Source organism: Acomys minous (genome assembly GCF_964271855.1).
Source record: "Acomys minous genome assembly, chromosome: 10".
Lineage (NCBI taxonomy): Eukaryota > Metazoa > Chordata > Mammalia > Rodentia > Muridae > Acomys > Acomys minous.
Window position 1 is genome coordinate 115,206,999 of NC_140491.1, and position 18,585 is coordinate 115,225,583.

General features: G+C 39.1%; 1 protein-coding gene across 4 annotated transcripts in view; it reads right to left on the bottom strand.

Annotated features, from left to right (window-relative positions):
* Positions 1-18,585, bottom strand: part of NCKAP1 (NCK associated protein 1) — an 82,323-nt gene that overhangs the window by 43,052 nt on the left and 20,686 nt on the right. For 2 of the 4 annotated variants that reach the window (XM_084799174.1, XM_084799176.1), the window contains 8 exons: positions 13,078-13,164; positions 12,731-12,787; positions 11,953-12,095; positions 11,782-11,872; positions 7,873-8,010; positions 6,948-6,996; positions 4,411-4,567; positions 859-915 (listed from right to left, as the gene is read on the bottom strand). In XM_084799174.1, coding sequence (XP_084655300.1) covers positions 859-915; positions 4,411-4,567; positions 6,948-6,996; positions 7,873-8,010; positions 11,782-11,872; positions 11,953-12,095; positions 12,731-12,787; positions 13,078-13,164 — 779 coding nt within the window. Of the gene's footprint in view, positions 1-858; positions 916-4,410; positions 4,568-6,947; positions 6,997-7,872; positions 8,011-11,781; positions 11,873-11,952; positions 12,096-12,730; positions 12,788-13,077; positions 13,171-18,585 lie in introns of all 4 variants that reach the window. The other 2 variants (XM_084799173.1, XM_084799175.1) reach the window with 1 other exon arrangement.

The following is an 18,585-nucleotide window of genomic DNA, read 5'->3' on the forward strand; positions in this document are numbered from 1 at the left end:
GGGGGAAGACAGCACCATGTCACCTGTGCGTCACTCAGGTGGACAATGTAGGCCCAGGGAACGATCACACACAAAGGACGAGGACTAATCTTTTCTCTGCCTCGAAGAAACACTGATGGGTCAGACAATATCACTATTTCCTCTTATCTAAGCTCACTGCAGAATATATAATCATGCATATAACAACTAAGTTGAGATATCTATTCCACGAGAAAACTGGTAAGTTGTTTACAGGTCATACATATACCAATTCCTATATAGTCATTAACTTAAGAATATAAAATTGGAAAAAGGTGTGGAGTTAACACACTTCTGAAAGTGTGTCATGGCCTCCCATTGTTTGCATTAGTGTAAGAGTGTAACAACGTTCGTGGGGTTGTACAGCAGTCAGCACAGCTTGCAGGCACTGCTGTGGAGAGCACATGGCAGGAGGAGCTAACAACCAGGACCTGCAGGGATGGGTAAGTTAGTAACAGCACCCGCCATCAGGGCAGCCCCTCTGAGTTTCATCTCCAGAATCCCCCAAGGTTTCCCCTGACCACCACATGAGCACTGTCGTGAGCACTGTCGTGCAAGCACAGGCACACACCCGTGCTTATTCTAACTAAATACATGCACTATTTAAATAAAAAACAAAACACTAACAACTAAAATAAAAAAGGCCTCTGTAGGAACTTTTATCAGTGTTTCAAAACATCTAAGATCTACACTAATTACAAAGTTGCTAGTTACAGGGGTTACATACTTGTTTTTCCTTAAATTCAAAGTTTTCATCTTGTACACTTCCATCTCACTGACCTGCCTTCATTTAACAAAGCAGTATTTTAAGAAGGCCCGCCTCACAATGGAAGTACTCACGCATGCGACACAGCTGCTTCCTTGCATTCTCTTATGTCGTTAATACGTTTATTGTAGCTGTGTGTAAGAAAAAAAAAACCTTGTCAACCTTAATTTCAAAAGAAAAACAAAAAGAGTAAGTGAAATACTAAAGGGAAATGTTAAAATACATGAAATACTTATTTCCAACAACAATAACAGTGATTAACAAAGGAAAGGATGGGTGAGTCTAGCTACCTAAAATGTATTTTCTAGTACTTTATTCAAATCTTCCTTTAAAAAATTTATAGCAAATCCAAAAATAAAATGAAACTTCATGATGCAAATTTTATTATATATATATATATATAAAACTTTTGATATAGTTAAGTCATTTCCAAGTATCTAAAGCACTCAAAAAACGACTGCTTCTGACACTAGAAAGGTCACTCATAAGCACAGATACATTCCAAAGATACACGAGGAATCAACAGCAGCAATTTTGAATGTAGGTGTTTTGTGGGTCAGAAAGCTAAGGCAGGAAAGCAGCATTTTGTTTACTTTAAATACGCACACGCGCGCGCACACGTATGTGTGCATGTGTGCATATAGAGGGGGGAGGTCCTTTCTATGGTGCATGCCTTTAATTCAGCACTCAGAGTCCGTGGCAGGTGGATCTCTGTAAGTTCAAGTTTAGCCTGGTCTACACAGTGGCACTCCCAGTGGGGGTTGGGGAGGGCTTCTAATAAAAAGTAAAAGAAACAGAACTCCAATATTAATTAGTTCAGATGTACCACTAAAATAAAAGTGTAAGCAAATAATTTCATAAATACTAGTGATAAAAACTGAAAATTTGTAAAGGAATAACTTAGCTGAGCTCTTTACACCAAAGGAATCCCTATTTCTATATGTAAGCATTCCAAGATTAATTTTTTTCTTTGAGAACATGTCTAAAATGTGTAATATGGGCCTTGTAACTAATACACTTTCATACTCATGACTTCATTATGACAATTCTTTTTAATGTGACTGATAACTCAAAAAAGAAAAATAAAAGAAAGAAGGATTTTGGAGTGGGGCTGCACAACACCCAGGACCAGAGCTGAAGAGATGCTGCACCAACTCAGAGCACTTGCTATTCCTGCAGAGACCCAGGTTTGGTTCCCAGCGCCTACATGGCAGCTCACAACTACACTACCTATAACCTTGTTCCAGAGACTCCAATACCTTCTTCCGGCTTCCTTACACAGGAGCATACACATACACATATGAATAAAAATAAAATACAATTTTAAAATAAATACCTAAAGGATAAAAGTAATTAGTTTTGTGGTATCAGTAAAATTTACATGCATAAGCTCAGTGAATATGATCAGATTAACCAGTTTAAATATTTATGGTTTTTCCAGAGAGTGTTCTCTGTGCAGCCTTGGCTGTTCTGGACTTGCTTTGTAGGCCAGACTGGGCCTCTGCCTCCCCAGGTGATGGGATTACAGGCAGCCGTAAGAGATTCTGATAAAGTAGAGGCTAACATACTAAGGCATAATACAAATTTTATCATTTTATTTTAGCACAATAAAATAAAAGCAGAAAAGCAACCTGGCACTTTATTTGATTTGGCAGAACAGTTGTCGCTTAGGAGTAACAAAGACAGGAGTAAGCAGGGCAGTGGAGACTAGAGGACAACGGCTCATTTGTGAGGACAGAGACACCCCACGCCCTAATCAAGGGGTGAATCCCTCCAGTATTCACACACAAGGTCACTGGGCCATATCCCTAAGACTTTATTTTTCTGTTTGGAAATATAAAGAATAAAGTGCTCAGGGTGCATAGAGCAAACCACTTAATTTTTTCCAAAATAAGTGATGCTTGAGAGCCTGTGTTCAGTTTGTACCCAGAGTAATGCAAATGTCCACTGAAGATACATACCGGCTCCAAATGTTAGTGCACACTGGGTTTTGTTTTTGTGGTTTTCTGTTTGTTTTCTTTTTTCTTTTGTTTTTTTTTAAGACAGCATTTCTCTGTATATCCCTACCTGTCCTGAAACTTGCTCTGTAGGACAGCTTAGCCTCAAACTCAAGGGTTTCACCTGCCTCTGCCTCAGCCGAGACTAAAAGCATGCACGACCACATTGCTATTTTTTTATATTTTTGGTTGTGAGCCTAGCCTTTAATGGCTAAGCCATCTCTCCAGACTCACATTCTTTTTTTGTTTGTTTTGTTTTTTCCAAGACAGGATCTCTCTATGTAATAGCCTTGGCTGTCCTGGACTTGCTTTGTAGACCAGGCTGGCCTCGAACTCACAGAGATCCGCCTGTCTCTGCCTCCTGAGTGCTGGGATTAAAGGTGTGCGCCATCACCACCTGGCCATTGTTATTTTTTAATACCCAATAAAAGCTTCATTTTTGTCTCAACTGCACAAAATACTGAATAAGACATAAAATATATACAGATTATACTTTTTCCCCTGAAGTTACTTTTTCCAGCATAAATACAAGGAATCAGCTAAATACAAGTAATTCAGGGTATTTCATCTATTCTTTATTTTAAAAGATTATATGACTACTCTTATATGTGACTGACCAAAGGGTCCCAAGAGAAATGTAGTTATTAAAGACAGTAACAAACCCTCACAGTCACTTCAGAGAAGTATTTGCTTTGCAGATAATGAGTAATTACCCGCAAATATAAGTAATGTAAGTGTCTGTGGCACACCCTGACATCAAGAACAGTGTAAGTGTCTGTGGCACACCCTGACATCAAGAACAGTGTAAGTGTCTGTGGCACACCCTGACATCAAGAACAGTGTGTCTGTGGCACACCCTGACATCAAGAACAGTGTAAGTGTCTGTGGCACACCCTGACATCAAGAACAGTGTAAGTGTCTGTGGCACACCCTGACATCAAGAACAGTGTAAGTGTCTGTGGCACACCCTGACATCAAGAACAGTGTAAGTATCTGTGGCACACCCTGACATCAAGAACAGTGTTAAGTCTCTGTGGCACACCCTGACATCAAGAACAGTGATCCCTGAGTGCTATGGTCAGGATTCTGTAATTGTTAGGCATAATTTAATGACTTTTTTTTTTTTTTTGCTTCAAATACTTTTATGAATATATCTGTTCCTTGGGGGTGTGGGAGGGAGACAAGGTTTCTCTGTGTAGCCCAGTCTGCCCTGGCACTCACTCTGTAGACCAAGCTAGCTCAAACTCAAGAGACATGCCTACCTCTGACCCCTGCTGGGATTAAAGGCATGTGCCACCATGCGGGGCAATATACTCTATTATTTCACTTTCAATCATATTTATGTATAAAATTGTGTATGAATTTAAAAAAGAACACCTATTTCTCTGGAATACAAATTAGGAAAGGGTAAGAAACACTAAAGATTTTTAATTAGTAAAGTTACCTGTAAGAATCTTATTTCTACCATTATCAGAATAGTGTTAAAAGCAGCTTGCTGGGACCAACGTAAGACAGTCTAGGCCACACCTTCCTGTACAATATGACCAACTCTATAACTCCTTTAATAACTAAAGACATTCCTTTCAACACCCCCTCCCCTCAAAATGAATAGAACTGAAAACACCATACCCCCGAATGTTTACAAATAAATCTTCTGCAGCTTTGTGAATGTGGAAAACTTCATCCCGAAAGAGGGAGAGGCAAGAGCTACTCTGAAGAGCTAGCTTCCAGAGGTTCAGTGCTGTGGCCTCCGTATTAAGCATCCCATGGCACAGAATAAAGCCAACTTCAAACAAAGAAAAACAAGTACAAGTTACAAGTACTGCACAGACCTGTTCCTTTGGTTACAATGCAACACTCCACAGATAAGAAAACAACCTCATCACTGAATGGAAGTGCCTAAGTGGTTCATATTGTAATACATACATACAGATAGGTATGTATATATACATATATATGAACAATATTTGTCCTTTTTACTTATGATTTCCTATATTCTGCAAAGTAACTTCTCTGAAGTCATACTAACAAAGGGGACAAAGATACTGTTTGGGGGGTTATGTGAATTCTTCTAATAAAATATTTTAAAACATTTGTTTAAGCAAAAGATTAAAAACTAATACATGATACAGTAATCATTACTGCTGTTAAAGTAACTGGAAAATAAAAGTAATCAACTTTTATAGTTGCCAGAAGAAATGCTACGGTAGTAGCATCACTTGTGTCAGGAGCTTCTCCTTACACATCTTTGCACACATATTACCTCATATGATTATTCTGTGTGGCAGACAAGAGAGTATCAGTCTTCTAAAGTAACAGAGGCAGGCAGGCAGTGAGTTCAAGTCCAGCCTGGTCTGCATAATGAGTCTCAGGCTAGCCAGGAATGCCCAGGAGACTCCTTTCAAGGGAGGGGGGGGGGGGCGGAAAAAAAGAGAAGCATCCAAGTATTAACTCTTGAAGTACAAGCATTAAGCTGCTTTCTTTCTGTGAATTCTAAATATCTTTTACTTTTGGTTACCTAATCTGGAAATCCTGCAGAAATATACAGTGCTACACATTCTTGTAAATGCCTTCTTAGCCGTGCACACCAGGGCATGAAGCCTCACTGCTCATTCAGTCAACATTTACTTAGTACTTGCATATGCATAAAGTTTCAACTTTTGTTGAGATTTCCTGCTTCACAATAGTCATTCCCATTTTAAAACAAAACAAGACTGAATTCCAAGGTGCTGGCTAATTTGTGTCATTTTTACACAGCTAGTGTAGAGGTGGGAACCTCAAGTAAGGAAATGTCTCCATAAGACGGAGCTGAGAGTAAGCCCACAGGTGATTTTCTTATTTAGTGATTGATGAGGGAGGGTGTAGCCCACTGTGGGTGGGGCCACCCGGGGCAGGTGGTCCTGGGAGCGTAAGAAATCAACCAGAGCAACGCAACAGGCAGCACTCTCCATGGCGTCTGCTTCAGTTCCTGCCTATCAAGACTTCCCTCCTCACTCTGGACATGTAATTGAAATAAACCTCATGACCCCAAGTTGCTTTTAGTTATGGTGTTTCAGTTACCCACACAGCTAACCCTACTGTTCAACTCAATTCTTCAATCACAGTCATAAAGTGAAAACCAAGACTCATTATATAGTTAAGCAAAATCAATGCTTGAAAGCCTCAGCGTCAAAAACATAGAAGTGGAAACTGTCTTTCTAGAAAGTAATATTACTATCACAAGTGTAAACTGTCTTTCTAGAAAATAATATTACTATCACAAATCTGAGACGTAACAAAATTAACTAACATGTCTAAGTACAGCAGAACGTGCTAGTAAATTCCTCTTCCATATTTAAGTTAGTGTTACTAGTAGTACCAATCTATGAGACAACTTAGGTAAGTTTAGCGTATTCAAACCCTGCAGTCATTTTTAAGTACAAGCTGAATAATATCTAATTTTTAGATTAAGCCAAATCTAACAAAACTGTGGGCTTTTATGTCTAATACTTGTTTTGCTATTTTGCAGCCTGTATATCAGATATTTACACTATAATACACTACAATCACTACAATTATGAAGTAGCAATGACAATAATTTTACAGCTGGTGGTCACCATAACATGAGGAACTACATTAAAGGGTTGCAGCGTTAGGAACCTTGATAACCACTGCACTATAATAAAAAGTTTACAAAGTTAATACATCAAGAAAAAAAGCACAAACTATCCAAAACCCCTGCCTGTGGTAGCGAGCAGTGGGAAGAGGGAACCTGACTGTGCACACCACACCAACGCTTGTTCTTTACTATGTCATTTGCTTTTCCAGTGTGCGAACTGCCTAGAAGCCTCACTGGTAATTTTATCCCTTGAGAATCTATCAAACTGCCAAACAGAAAGCGTTTTATCACATGTAAATTAAAACTTAACTAACCAGACGTGACATTTAAAAAAATGACTAAACACAGAAGGTTAGTGTTGAAAGTGATAGTAGCTCCTGAGCTTTGGCATGAGCTCCTCCCTGGTCTCGGTCTGCACTGACATGGGCATCTACATTCTAATCGGATCAGTCTGAGGAATGACTGAGGTGTTCACTACAGAGTGAAGGTCAGAGGTAAGGCCCGTTACCAGGCATTTCGTTAATGCTTAAACCGAAGGGTAATCCCATAACTAACTCATTTTACTTACAGATAATCCATTTCTCCATTGCATCCAAAGAGAGATATTCACAAGGCATCTTAAAAAGAGAAGACACACCTGTGCTTAACATGAATTCTTTAAGTAATTTCCCACTTAGTCACTCTCTGCCTCTCCTCCTCCTAAGAATTCTTACTGTTCCATTCTTGGTTCAAATACCACAAGAAATTTGAGACACTGGGTAGAAGTTTAGTAATTACTTACCCACGCAGCAAGCAGAGGACAAAGAGAGCTGTGACCGTTCACATCTGCACCCTCACACTCTGAACAATACTACTGCCAACTGTTTTCTGGAAATTTCCCAATTTCTCAAGCTCACTTCAGGAGTTTACATTCTTCCAAATGATTAATTTTAGTCAGGTGAAAACAAATTCCTATGCCTGGGTGCTCTGCATCTCCTCCCAAGTGAACCCTCTCTGTAATTGTAATATCTACATTCATATGCCAAGAGAGCTGAAAAGAAGTATCACAGATCATAATAATGATTTTCTCTAATTGGTAAGATTTGACATGTTTCTGGTTTATATGCTTGTCAACATCTTAAAATTTCTGTACCATGATAGAAACAAATTTTTACAATCTTTTTTAAAACTACATTTATTTGGGTATGCATGCAGGCCACAGTATGTCGGCTCTCCCTTTCCACCATGCCTTCGGTCCTGGGAACCAAACACTGGTTATCAGGCTGGGTGGCAAGTACCTTTAACCACTGAACCAGCTCAGCAGCCCAAAACAAAATGGTCACTTGTGTTAACTTCAATTTTTGAGATCTAAGAAAAATAAATTTTAACTCTACATGATTTTTTACACACATTTTACGGTAAACCTGACAGGCTAAAGTTAATTAGAAAAGAACTGGATTAACGTTGTTTAAATAATAAATGATATATATTTAAAAGGTAAAATGGGTCCATACAGTGTCAGACTGTGCGGGATTAAGCATTGTACTGGGTGCACTGATGAGGCTCAACAACTGGGCATTTCTCCACTGGTCTGCTGAAAGATTCCGTCTAGGGTATACCATCTGAAGAGAAATCAGTGCATCTGAAAGAGACTGATAAAACAGAAAACAAGCTGAAGCATCGTGTGTTCCTCTGCCAGTTAAGACTTCGGCCTCAAGGGCTGTACACATCTAATTGACTCCAGCATGCTCCCTATAACAGGCCACATGTCTCCTCAAGTTACACTTGGATGCTCCTGGGCAAGGGCTGTATCATGGAAACTATGTTACTTCCTTAAAAACAAAGCAAGACAGAGGCCAGTACTTATTTACTTTCCCATGCGGGTGTCTGATTGCACATGTATCTGTGTACCACGTGTGTGCCTGATGCTTTAGCACTCAGAAGATCTACAAGATGGCCTGGAACTGGAGTGATAGGTTCTTAGTTATGCTATCTGGGTACTGGTGATCAAACCTGGGCCCTCTACAAGAGCCTTCGTGTCTAGTCACTGAGCCATCTCTTCGACCCCACGTGACTTCCTGAGAGGTTAAAATGTATGGCAGCTTTGGACTCTTCACTTACTATTTATTTCTGAAACAGCAGCACTGAACTCCCACGCTTTTTAAGCTTCTATTGATTCTTGCTGACAGAAAATAACTCTGTGATTACATGCCTAAGTCTTTGTTTCTGTGTTTTTCTGGAAGCTGTGTATGTACAGCAATTCATGTGTGTGAATACGGACGCATGCCTGCAGAAGGCAGAGACATCTCTGAGAGGTCAGCTCTACTCTTCTGCCTCATGAGAAACAGGGCTTCCAGCTGGGCTTTAATCCCAGCACTCAGGAGGCAGAGGCCAGCCTGATCTACAAAAGTGAGTACAGGATAGCCAGGACTGTTACAAGAGAAACTGTTTCTCGAAAAACCAAAAAAGACAGACAGGGCTTCTTTGTAATACAATGCTGCATATATCAGGCTGGCTGGTCCTTGGGCTTGTGGGGACTCTCCTGTCCGTGCCTCGTCTCTTCAGTAGAAGCACTTGCACCTGGCTTTTACATGGGTTCCAGGGATTTGGACTCATGCCCTCATACTTGCATGAAGTGTTTTTCCTCACTAAGGCACCTCCCTAGCCCATAGCTAAGACTTTTCACTTGTTTGGGATTTTTGAAAAAAGGTCTCATATATACCAAGCTGGCCTCAAATTCACTATGTAACAGAGAATGACTCTGAACTTCCGCGCTTCCTGCCTCCATTTCCTGAAGGCTAAGATAAGATGTATGTGTGTAAAGTTATGCTTAATTTATTGGAAAGCTGGGGTTTGAACTCAGAGCTTTATGCATGCTAGGCAGGCACTCTATCCACTGAACTGCATCCTCAAGCCCTATGACTAAGTATTAAGATATCTTAAGAGTGTTTTGTTTCTCCAAAGAATGCTTTTAGAAAGTCATATTCTGTACTCTTATTTTTTAAATAAATGTTTATTTTATAATTGTGGTTTTGCCTGTTATGTGTGAATATATACACCACATGCATGTCTGATGCCTGCAGAGGTCAAAGAGGTCATCGGATCCCCAGGAACTGAAGCTACAGAGGTTGAGAGACACTATATAAATTCTGGGAATTAGAATGTTCCATCCTGCAAGAAAGATCCTTAAACAGGAAGCTAAGAAACTTAAAATCGCTTCAAGAAGTCCCCAAAACTGACTAGATCCACTAAGCCCCTACGGCCAGAGTAGAAAATAAAAACCAAGAGTTCCTCTCAGACAAAAGAAGTGAACCTGCAAAGAAGGCCCTCAGATAAGAAAGCTTCAAAGAAGGTTCTGAAACCAGAGCAGCTGCCAACAAGCAGCAGAAACCAGCAGACTGCCTGGAAGAGGTTAGCCCAACTGTGGCAGCTGGAAAGGGCACTGTCCAGCCTGCCGGCTGTCGCAGGCTGTGCGTGTGCTCTAGGGTCTCAGTACCATACATCATGTTCTGTTCTTGCTGCTACCCGACCATCAGGTCAAAGCAATTTGCCACATGTGGTATCAGGTCAGTGCTCAAAAGGAAAATGCTTTAGACATTGGATATTTTTAATCTGTGGTTTTCAGATTAGAAATTTTCACCTTACATAATACAGCTATGCAAAGAAATTAAATCGGAAAAGTATCTTCAATTTTTCACAAGAAAACAATGGAAAATTCTTGATAATAACTGAATGTCAAGAAAAACTATAGCATTATATAAACCTGGAATCATTCAACGGTTCAGTTAATTATCAAAGAGAGGACCAGACCAAGACGCACATACTCTGAGCCTGTGTGTCATCTCCCCAGTCCTCACTCTACCTAAGATGGTGAGGTTGCACGAGATGCCGGAAGCTCTTTGGAAGCATGTAGGTTTAACAAGTCCTGCTGCAGGACAATTACCCTGACAAGACTTCTTCCCATCAAATTTATCCCACCAAGCATGGTGACGCATGCCTTTAATCCCAGCACTGAGGGAGGCAGAGGCAGATGGATAGCTGTGAGTTCGAGACCAGCCTGCTCTACAAAGCAAGTCCAGGACAGCCAAGGCTAAATAGAGAAAGCCTGTCTTGAAAACAAACAAACAAACTAAAAGAAATATCTTTCAATCTATCTTTAGTAAAAGGGCATTTCCATATGATTTCCACAAAATTCCTGTAATCTTGTTCTGATCAAGAGACTAAGACAAAATACAGCTAAAACTGATTCAATACTATGACTCTAAAGTCTCAGGATGAAATACTGTGTATCTAAATCCTTTTTTATTTTTTATTTTTGTATGTTTTTTGTTTTGTTTTTCAAGACAGAGTCTCTCTGTGTTAGGCTTGGCTGTACTGGACTCTATATGTAGACCAGGCTGGCTTTGAACTCACAGCAATCCGCCTGCCTCTGCCTTCCAGTGCTGGGATTAAAGGCATGCGCCACCACGTCCGGTAACTCTTATTTAAATGTTTTTGAGATTTACTGCAAGTATGAGTGTTGCCATGTATGTGTGAAGCTGTGTGTCACATGTGTGCAGGACCTGCAAAGGTCTAAAAGGGTCACTGTATCAGCAGGAGCTAGAGTTACAGGGGGCTGACAGCTGCAGTGTGGGTCCTCTGGAAGAGCAGCTGGTTTTCTCAGCCACTGAGCTCTCTTTCCCTGGCCTGTGTCTAAATTATTTGTTGTTGTTATTGTTGTTGTTTTGGGGGGGTGGCTGGTTTTTCGAGACAGTCTTTAGACGTGGCTGCCCAGGACTCACTTTGTAAACCAGGCTGCCCTCAAATGCAGTGATCCACCTGCCTCTGCCTCCTCAAGTGTTCTCATGTCTAAATTCTTAATGCAATACTACATATCTAAACTTTTTTGATAAAGTGATCGTTTCAATTTTTATAAAAAGCACATAGGATGACTGCTACTTTAAGACTATTTAGGCCATAAAGGAAAGTGAGAAGCCATGAAGTTGTTTAAGTGACTTAGACAATATTTCAGAGTATATTGGTAGACCCAAGAACACTGCATTACACACCTTACTACCTCTACATACTGAATTCAACTTAGTAACTATAATCAATATAGCCGGAGTCTTTACATGATTGTGAATCTGCACAGCTAGCACACACATAAACAGTTATTCATAACCCATTATAATTTTAATTTTTAACCTCAAAACTAAGTTATCTTTTTAACTCCCCAAGGATAAACAATCTCTTATGTGTACTGTCAGACATCTCAAAAAACAGCTCTTGCCAGGCAGTGGTGGCCCAAGCCTTTAATCCCAGCACTTGGGAGGCAAAGGCAGGTGAATCTCTGAGTTTGAAGCCAGCCTGGTCTACACAGAGAAACCGTGTCTCAAAAACAAAAGAAAAGAAACAAGAAACAACCAAAACAAATATGCTCTTACCTTGCTATGGGGTACAAATTCTTCCATCATCTTTTTTAAAGGGTTTTCATAGTCCACAATCATCTGACCAAGGCGTGGGTATTCTCGGTCACTGAAAACACACATCACATTAAGTGAGCTGTGAGCCTCTGACCGAGAACTTCAGAAGCACTCTGTGTGACGTCTGCCCACCTTGCTCCGTGGGTCATCTCGTGTGCATAGTTGTACAGCCCGATGATTGCCTTCCTCTCTTCAATCCGCGACAGCAGAATCATTAATGTTGTGTAAGTTACAGTCAAGTCTAAGTAGTTCTTTGTTAAATCAAAGTTCACAGTCTGGGGGGAAAAATCAAGTTTAACTCCTTCTTGTGAAACTCTGAAACACATAAAAATCTACATATTTTGTTTATCTCCATTTCTAGATTTCTAATTTCTTTCTGTAAACATGTAAAAATTGGGAATTACAGATAAGTTCTTGGTTTGTGACACAATTTTATGGAGAAAGAAAAGGAATTGTGTCACTGTATTCAAGCTGGTAATAGCTGAAAAGGACAAAGCAAAAAAAAAAAAAAAAAAAAAGCATTGGTACCCATCTCACCAAAGCAAAATGACGTATTTAAACTTTTATATTTTTTACTATTAAGTCAATGGACACATTTCTCACCACAATTTCTTATATCTATAAAATGGTCAAACAAAGGAAACTATCAAGTATGATTTTACAGAAAAATATTGTCCAGTTTAGTTAAAAAAACTAAAACTAACAGCTATTTTACAAATGAATTAAATTTATATTTAATAACATATAAAAATATATGACAAAAGTTCTATTTTTAAAAGTTATTCAGCAAGCCAAATAAGCAATGTTAGAACTTTAAACTCTTGCTAATTGTTCTAAAGGAAAGCAATTAGTTCCCTGAGTTCTTTGAAAACAGAGAAAATTAGGAAATTTTCCCCAAAATGATACTTACAATATCAAAGAAGACTTGGCAAACGTCAATAGTATTTAGTAAGTCACAGACATGGTCCTGAAAAGGAAATCTTAATTAAACTTTTATCAGTATGATTTTTGGAGGGGAATGCTAAGGACTAAAACCAGAGTTTCTGCACATTCAGCAAGCATTCCTTTTGCCACTGAGCCACATCTTCAGCATTGAATAAATAACTTTAAATTCAGAAAACACAAATGTATAAAGTATACTTTAGACTTTGGTTCTGAAGTTCCATTTTTACCACATAAGTGACAACACAACTTATACAATCAACAAATTATAAGTCAACTTCTGTCATCTTAAAGTTTACACATTAAAATACATACCTTAAATTCCATAACATCTACAAATGTAAAGTAATATAAGGCCAGATTTTTCAGAATCTCTGATTTTTCCTTCTGTAGTTGTGCAAGCTGTTGCTGTAAAAACAAAATTAGAGTTTACTTTCAGAGAGAACAGAGCTATCTAGTATTATTGTATGCTTTCTTTTTTTTAAGGCTGCTATATGGAAGCACAAGCTTTTAGACTTCTCAATGATTAGGAATTTTTCAAACCTAATCAATTGAGAGAGCAACTGCTAATGTGATCAGCAGCTGACAGTGGGAGGCCATAAAATAGATCAAAGCGGATTAGTACCAAACTGTACTACAACAGAAAACTGAAAACTGTTAGGAGAAAATACACCAAATGAACTTTTTAAAAATTAAAAACAAATTATGATTATGTTCACTAGAAGTAGGAGGAAAGTAGATGAAAAACAGCTTACACTACAAAAAACAATATGCTAGATAGATTTGGAACTTACCAAAAAGAACATCCAGGCAAAGCCACGTTACGCATGCAAAATAAAATGTAGATACAAACATAAAATACAGTAACGGTTCCCTGATCAGACCCACAGAACACAATAATATATTAACAAAAGTAAAAAGCACAAGAACAAAAAAGAAATGGGGGGAAAAAAGCAAGACTAGAGTTTAGACATGAGTGAAAGAGATGTGAAAAAAGTACTCCAGCCACTGGATTATTGAATTTACAAGCACTACCTTTTTCTTTCCTTTTCTTTTGTGTGTGTGTGCATGTGCGAAATGTAAAATTTTACTCCTAAAGATTTTCAAGGCAATACAGCAAGTCCTTTTACAAGCATTCCTCTATTACATGGTAAAGCGACATGAACACTGTGGCATTCTTCTTCCATATTTGAACACTACCTTTTCTTATTAAATCAACTATGACCATCATTTCTGATACTTATATAACAGGGTGCCCAGGATTCCAGGACCATCCAGATCCTGGATATTCTGCATGTTGCCTAGTGACTATCGGTTAGGGCCTCCTTACAAAGGTGAGCAAAGGCCAGGCGTGGTGGCACACGCCTTTAATCCCAGCACTCGGGAGGCAGAGGCAGGTGGATCGCTGTGAGTTTGAGGCCAGCCTGGTCTACAAAGCAAGCCCAGGACAGCCAAGGCTACACAGAGAGACTCTATCTCGAAAAACAAAAACAAAAACAAACAAACAAACAAAGGTGAGCAAATACAAGAAAGCATTTAAAAATATCCAACATGTTGCCAGAGCCCAGAGCCCACACAGTTAACTCTGAGGTCATGGAGGCATTGGGAAAGAGATGCCTATACATGCAGCTGTCTATGCACTCTAGTGAGCCATTATAAGTCAGCACATTTACAAACATTAGCCTAACATCAGGAGAGGATTTCAGAAAAAGCCAATTGGAAACAGAAAGCAATCTGGCAAGCCACCCTAAACACATCCGTAAGGCCATTTAAAGAAGGAGTAACTAAAGTCTCATTTATCCCATAAATTCAAGAGAAGTTAGGGTGTGCATGTGCAGCAATGTGTAACTCTGATGTGCAGTTTCCTCCAGGAGCATAATTAGTTTATACAAGATATCTGTTTCAAAACAATTCCATATTTCCCTGCATTTTTAATCACTATCACTCCACCATTCCCAGGTGAATAACTACTTAAAAAAGACTTGTTCTCAGATTATATCTTTACCTTGCTCAATAACTTTACTAAACTCTTCCGTTATCATGATTCTCTTCTGGTTTTTTGTTTTGTTTTGTTTTTTGTTTGCTTGTTTGTTTGTTTCAAATCTATAAATTTGAGTTGCAACATACGATAGGAAAAAGTAGGTTCAAAAAATAAGATGTGAGCTAGGAGTGGTAGCTCACACCTTTAATCCCAGCACTTAGGATGCAGAGACAAGTAGATCTCTGTGAGTGGTGGCACACGCCTTTAACCCCAGCTCACTGAGACAGAGGTGGCAGATCTCTGGGAGTTCCAGGCCAGCCTGGTCTACGTATTGAGTTCCAGGACAGCGAGAGCTATGAACCATCAAACATTAAGATATGAAGAGAATAATATGGTTGCTTCTTAATATGGGACTTCTTAATCACAATTTATTTCAATTGCACTAAGGTAATTAATTATTATTATTAAAGATTTACTTATTTATTATACACAGCGCTGTGCCTTCACGTACACCTGCATGCCAGAAGAGGGCATTAGATCACATTATAGATGGTTGTAAGCCACATGTGGTTGCTGGGAATTAAACTCAGGACCTCTAAAAGAATAGGCAGCGCTCTTAATCTCTCCAGCCCCTGCACTAAGGTAATTAATTATTAACAGTGTTTTCCTTCCCACCTCAGTATCCTAGTTTGCAGTTAATGACCATCATATTCTCATAAACCTTAATGATCTTTTATACAAGTCTTCTTTTCATGTATCAAGAATGTAAATTTTTGCAGGCCTTGGTGGCGCACGCCTTTGATCCTAGCATGGGGGGGGGAGGCCACAGAGACAGGAGGATCTTTGTGAGTTTAAGGCCAGCCTGGTCTACAAAGTGAGTCCAGGATAGCCAAGGCTACACAGAGAAATTCTGTCTCAAAAAACCAAATAATAATAATAATAATAATAATAATAATAATAATAATAATAATAATAATAATAATAATAATAATTTTTATAAAGAGACACCACCTACAAAATCCAAAACAAATTTTGCAAAGTTGGGTAACTTCTTAGTAACAAGCCAAGATCAGAAATCTCACTTTCTTCTTAAATGTATTCTGCTCTCACCTGCTACCATCTCTCCTGTCAACAATAACATGCCCTCAGTCTAAATTTCTCCTTTAATTTTCCCAAAGCATGAATTACTAGGCTCTGTATCAGCTAAGCGACGGCATGGGAAGTCCCACGTGAGTGAGCTTTTAACACTCTACCATCTTGTCCCTTTACTGTTCCAGCCTCACTCTCCCTAGACGCACCCAGGCTATACAAGAAACAAGCTGCTGTTCTCTATGCACAGGGTATGACTTAACTCTGTCTCCCCAGAGGGATAAAAACAAAAACAAAAACAAAAACAAAAACAAAAGCCCTCACCTCATATACCCAAATCTCACTATCCTAAACTACTAAGCTTAAATAACAACTCCATTTCCCAGAAACCAACTAACTATAACTACCTAACTACCTAACTTCCTCCTGAAACCCCACCACCTCCTGCTGGCAGCCACTGCTTCCTAGCAATACAGCACTCAAGACTCACGGTTTCCGTTTCTCCAGCACTTATAGTCCTGCATAAGTAAGTATCCAACCCAAATGTATTAAATAAAGGATCGCACTGCAGACTGCCAGTGACGTATTTAGGAAGAAATGCTTTTAGAAAGCTCATCTCCAACTGAACAAACAAAAAGGTTAAGTGACTTAACATCTCAAAGTCTTCATCATCACGTGGGAACTAGTTCATACAATTAACCAAAGCACTGTATCAGCTGGCACATAAGGACACCTAAGGCTGGCCAACACGTAGAAACTATGCGTTAAACGTTAGGAGACTAAGAAAGGAGGCTGCAGACCATACTTCAAATAAGCAAACGCAACCTCTATTATAGGCAACCCTAACACCATTCATAGTACTTGGAGTAAACAAATATTTGCTGGGTATGCACTGTGCCTGGCATTATTCCCAATATTTTATAAGGATCACATAATTTCTACCTAATAGTCGCAACTATGCTCCCTATTTTAGTGAAAATAAGGTTCATAACCCATGCATGGAAGATGTCAAATATTATACTTCTTAGGCTTCAGCTACAAAGAAAAAAAGGAAGGAGCTGTATTTTAGTTTTCCAAGTGTGATACTTCTAAAAAGCATTAGTGACAGGTTCAGGTCATGGATGACTTAAATATACCTGGGCAATAATTAGTGTTGCTGTCACACAGCAGAACACAAGCACTATTTTTAAAATCATGTATTCAACAATTTTAAAGCATATGCATGTGATACATAAAAATATTTTAACAAAATATTCATATGTTTCATTATGTTTTCTGGCTTGAACCATTATTAACATTAAAATAAGATTTTTTTTTAAACCTGAAATAAATAGGGCACATATCAGCTATGGAAACTGTATACCTCTACATTGAAATATTTTACTGATTAATCATGCTTGGTTCAATTAAGCATATTTCAGACAGGCAAAATTAAATGTGAATTGAAATTTAGCATTTGCTACTTTTCATTTTTTCTAAGAAAGGCAAATTACTGAAGGAGCCAACACTTAGCAGGGCTTACTCACTAATCTTTAACATAAGCAACACTGCTAGAGATTTTAACTAAGCGTAGTTATCACCTTCTTTATTATTTTACAGTGGCACACATCTATAATCCCAGCAATCGTGATGCTAAGGCAGGACGGAGACTGCAGCCTAGCCTCCCCTCGGCTTAGCATCCTGTCTCAAAACTATGTCAAAAATATAAAACAGAAAAACAAGAGAAGTCTAGTTTCAGGAAAACTCTCTGCAGTGCCTTAGTAAGAGCCCATGTCAGATACAGTTAAATAAAAAAGTACTGAGATACTGTCTTACAGTGCCACAGCTCTCACTCTACTGCGGTGGCTCCTAGCTTGTCTTCGGACTTGCGCTTCACAGAGCGTCAGTGGAGTGTGCTTCTGAAGGCGCACACCACTCTACTCTTGAAAAACAGCAATTCTAATGATGATTATGCAACAGGTTAACCCAGTGGGAAGACGAGTGTGTGAGAACTCTGTATTTTTGAAACTTATATTTAAGTATAGTATTATTTCAAAATAAAGTTTTAAATTCCAGTAATCTGCTGGCACACTTAAAATACAATCTTACAAGCACCTCCTGTTTTGCTTCTCCAATCTCATCCACACCAACAGCCCACTTCTCCTCAGTGAGGGCATGCTGCTGAGGACTGCTTAACTAACACAGCCTTCTCTCTAGGAGCCTCTCAGCCCTACCTTGCTTGCTGTTCCTTTCTCCCACTCATCTCAGGAAGAAAGGGTGTGCACTCCTTCTGTCACCTCCCCTGCCCATTTACATTAAATTCCACAAGGACTCATCTTGCTCTCAGAGCTTCAGCACCTACAACCAAAGTGCACAGTGCACGGTGCTTACTGGCAATTAACTGATTCCCAGCCCTGTGCAAATAATAATCTGCTTCCTGTCTCAATAAACCTCTCCTTTTTAGACACTTCCTATAGCACAGAATTAAACAGTTTGCAGAGCTTGGTTTACCTGACTTCTTCACTTAACACAATGTACTTAATGTTTGGTTTTAGCATAAATATGTATCAGCAGTGTTTTCCTTTCAGCATCCAGATATTCAGTTTTGGGGCGAGGATGATAGTAACATCTTTGTTTATTCATTAATCAGTTAGTTGATGAGCATCTGAACTGACTCTAGTTTGGAATTATGAATAATGAATGCTGCCACAAACATGTCTTCAGAAAGGCCTTTTTATTTTGTTTGAGAAAGTCCTTGGATCAAAACTGCTTTC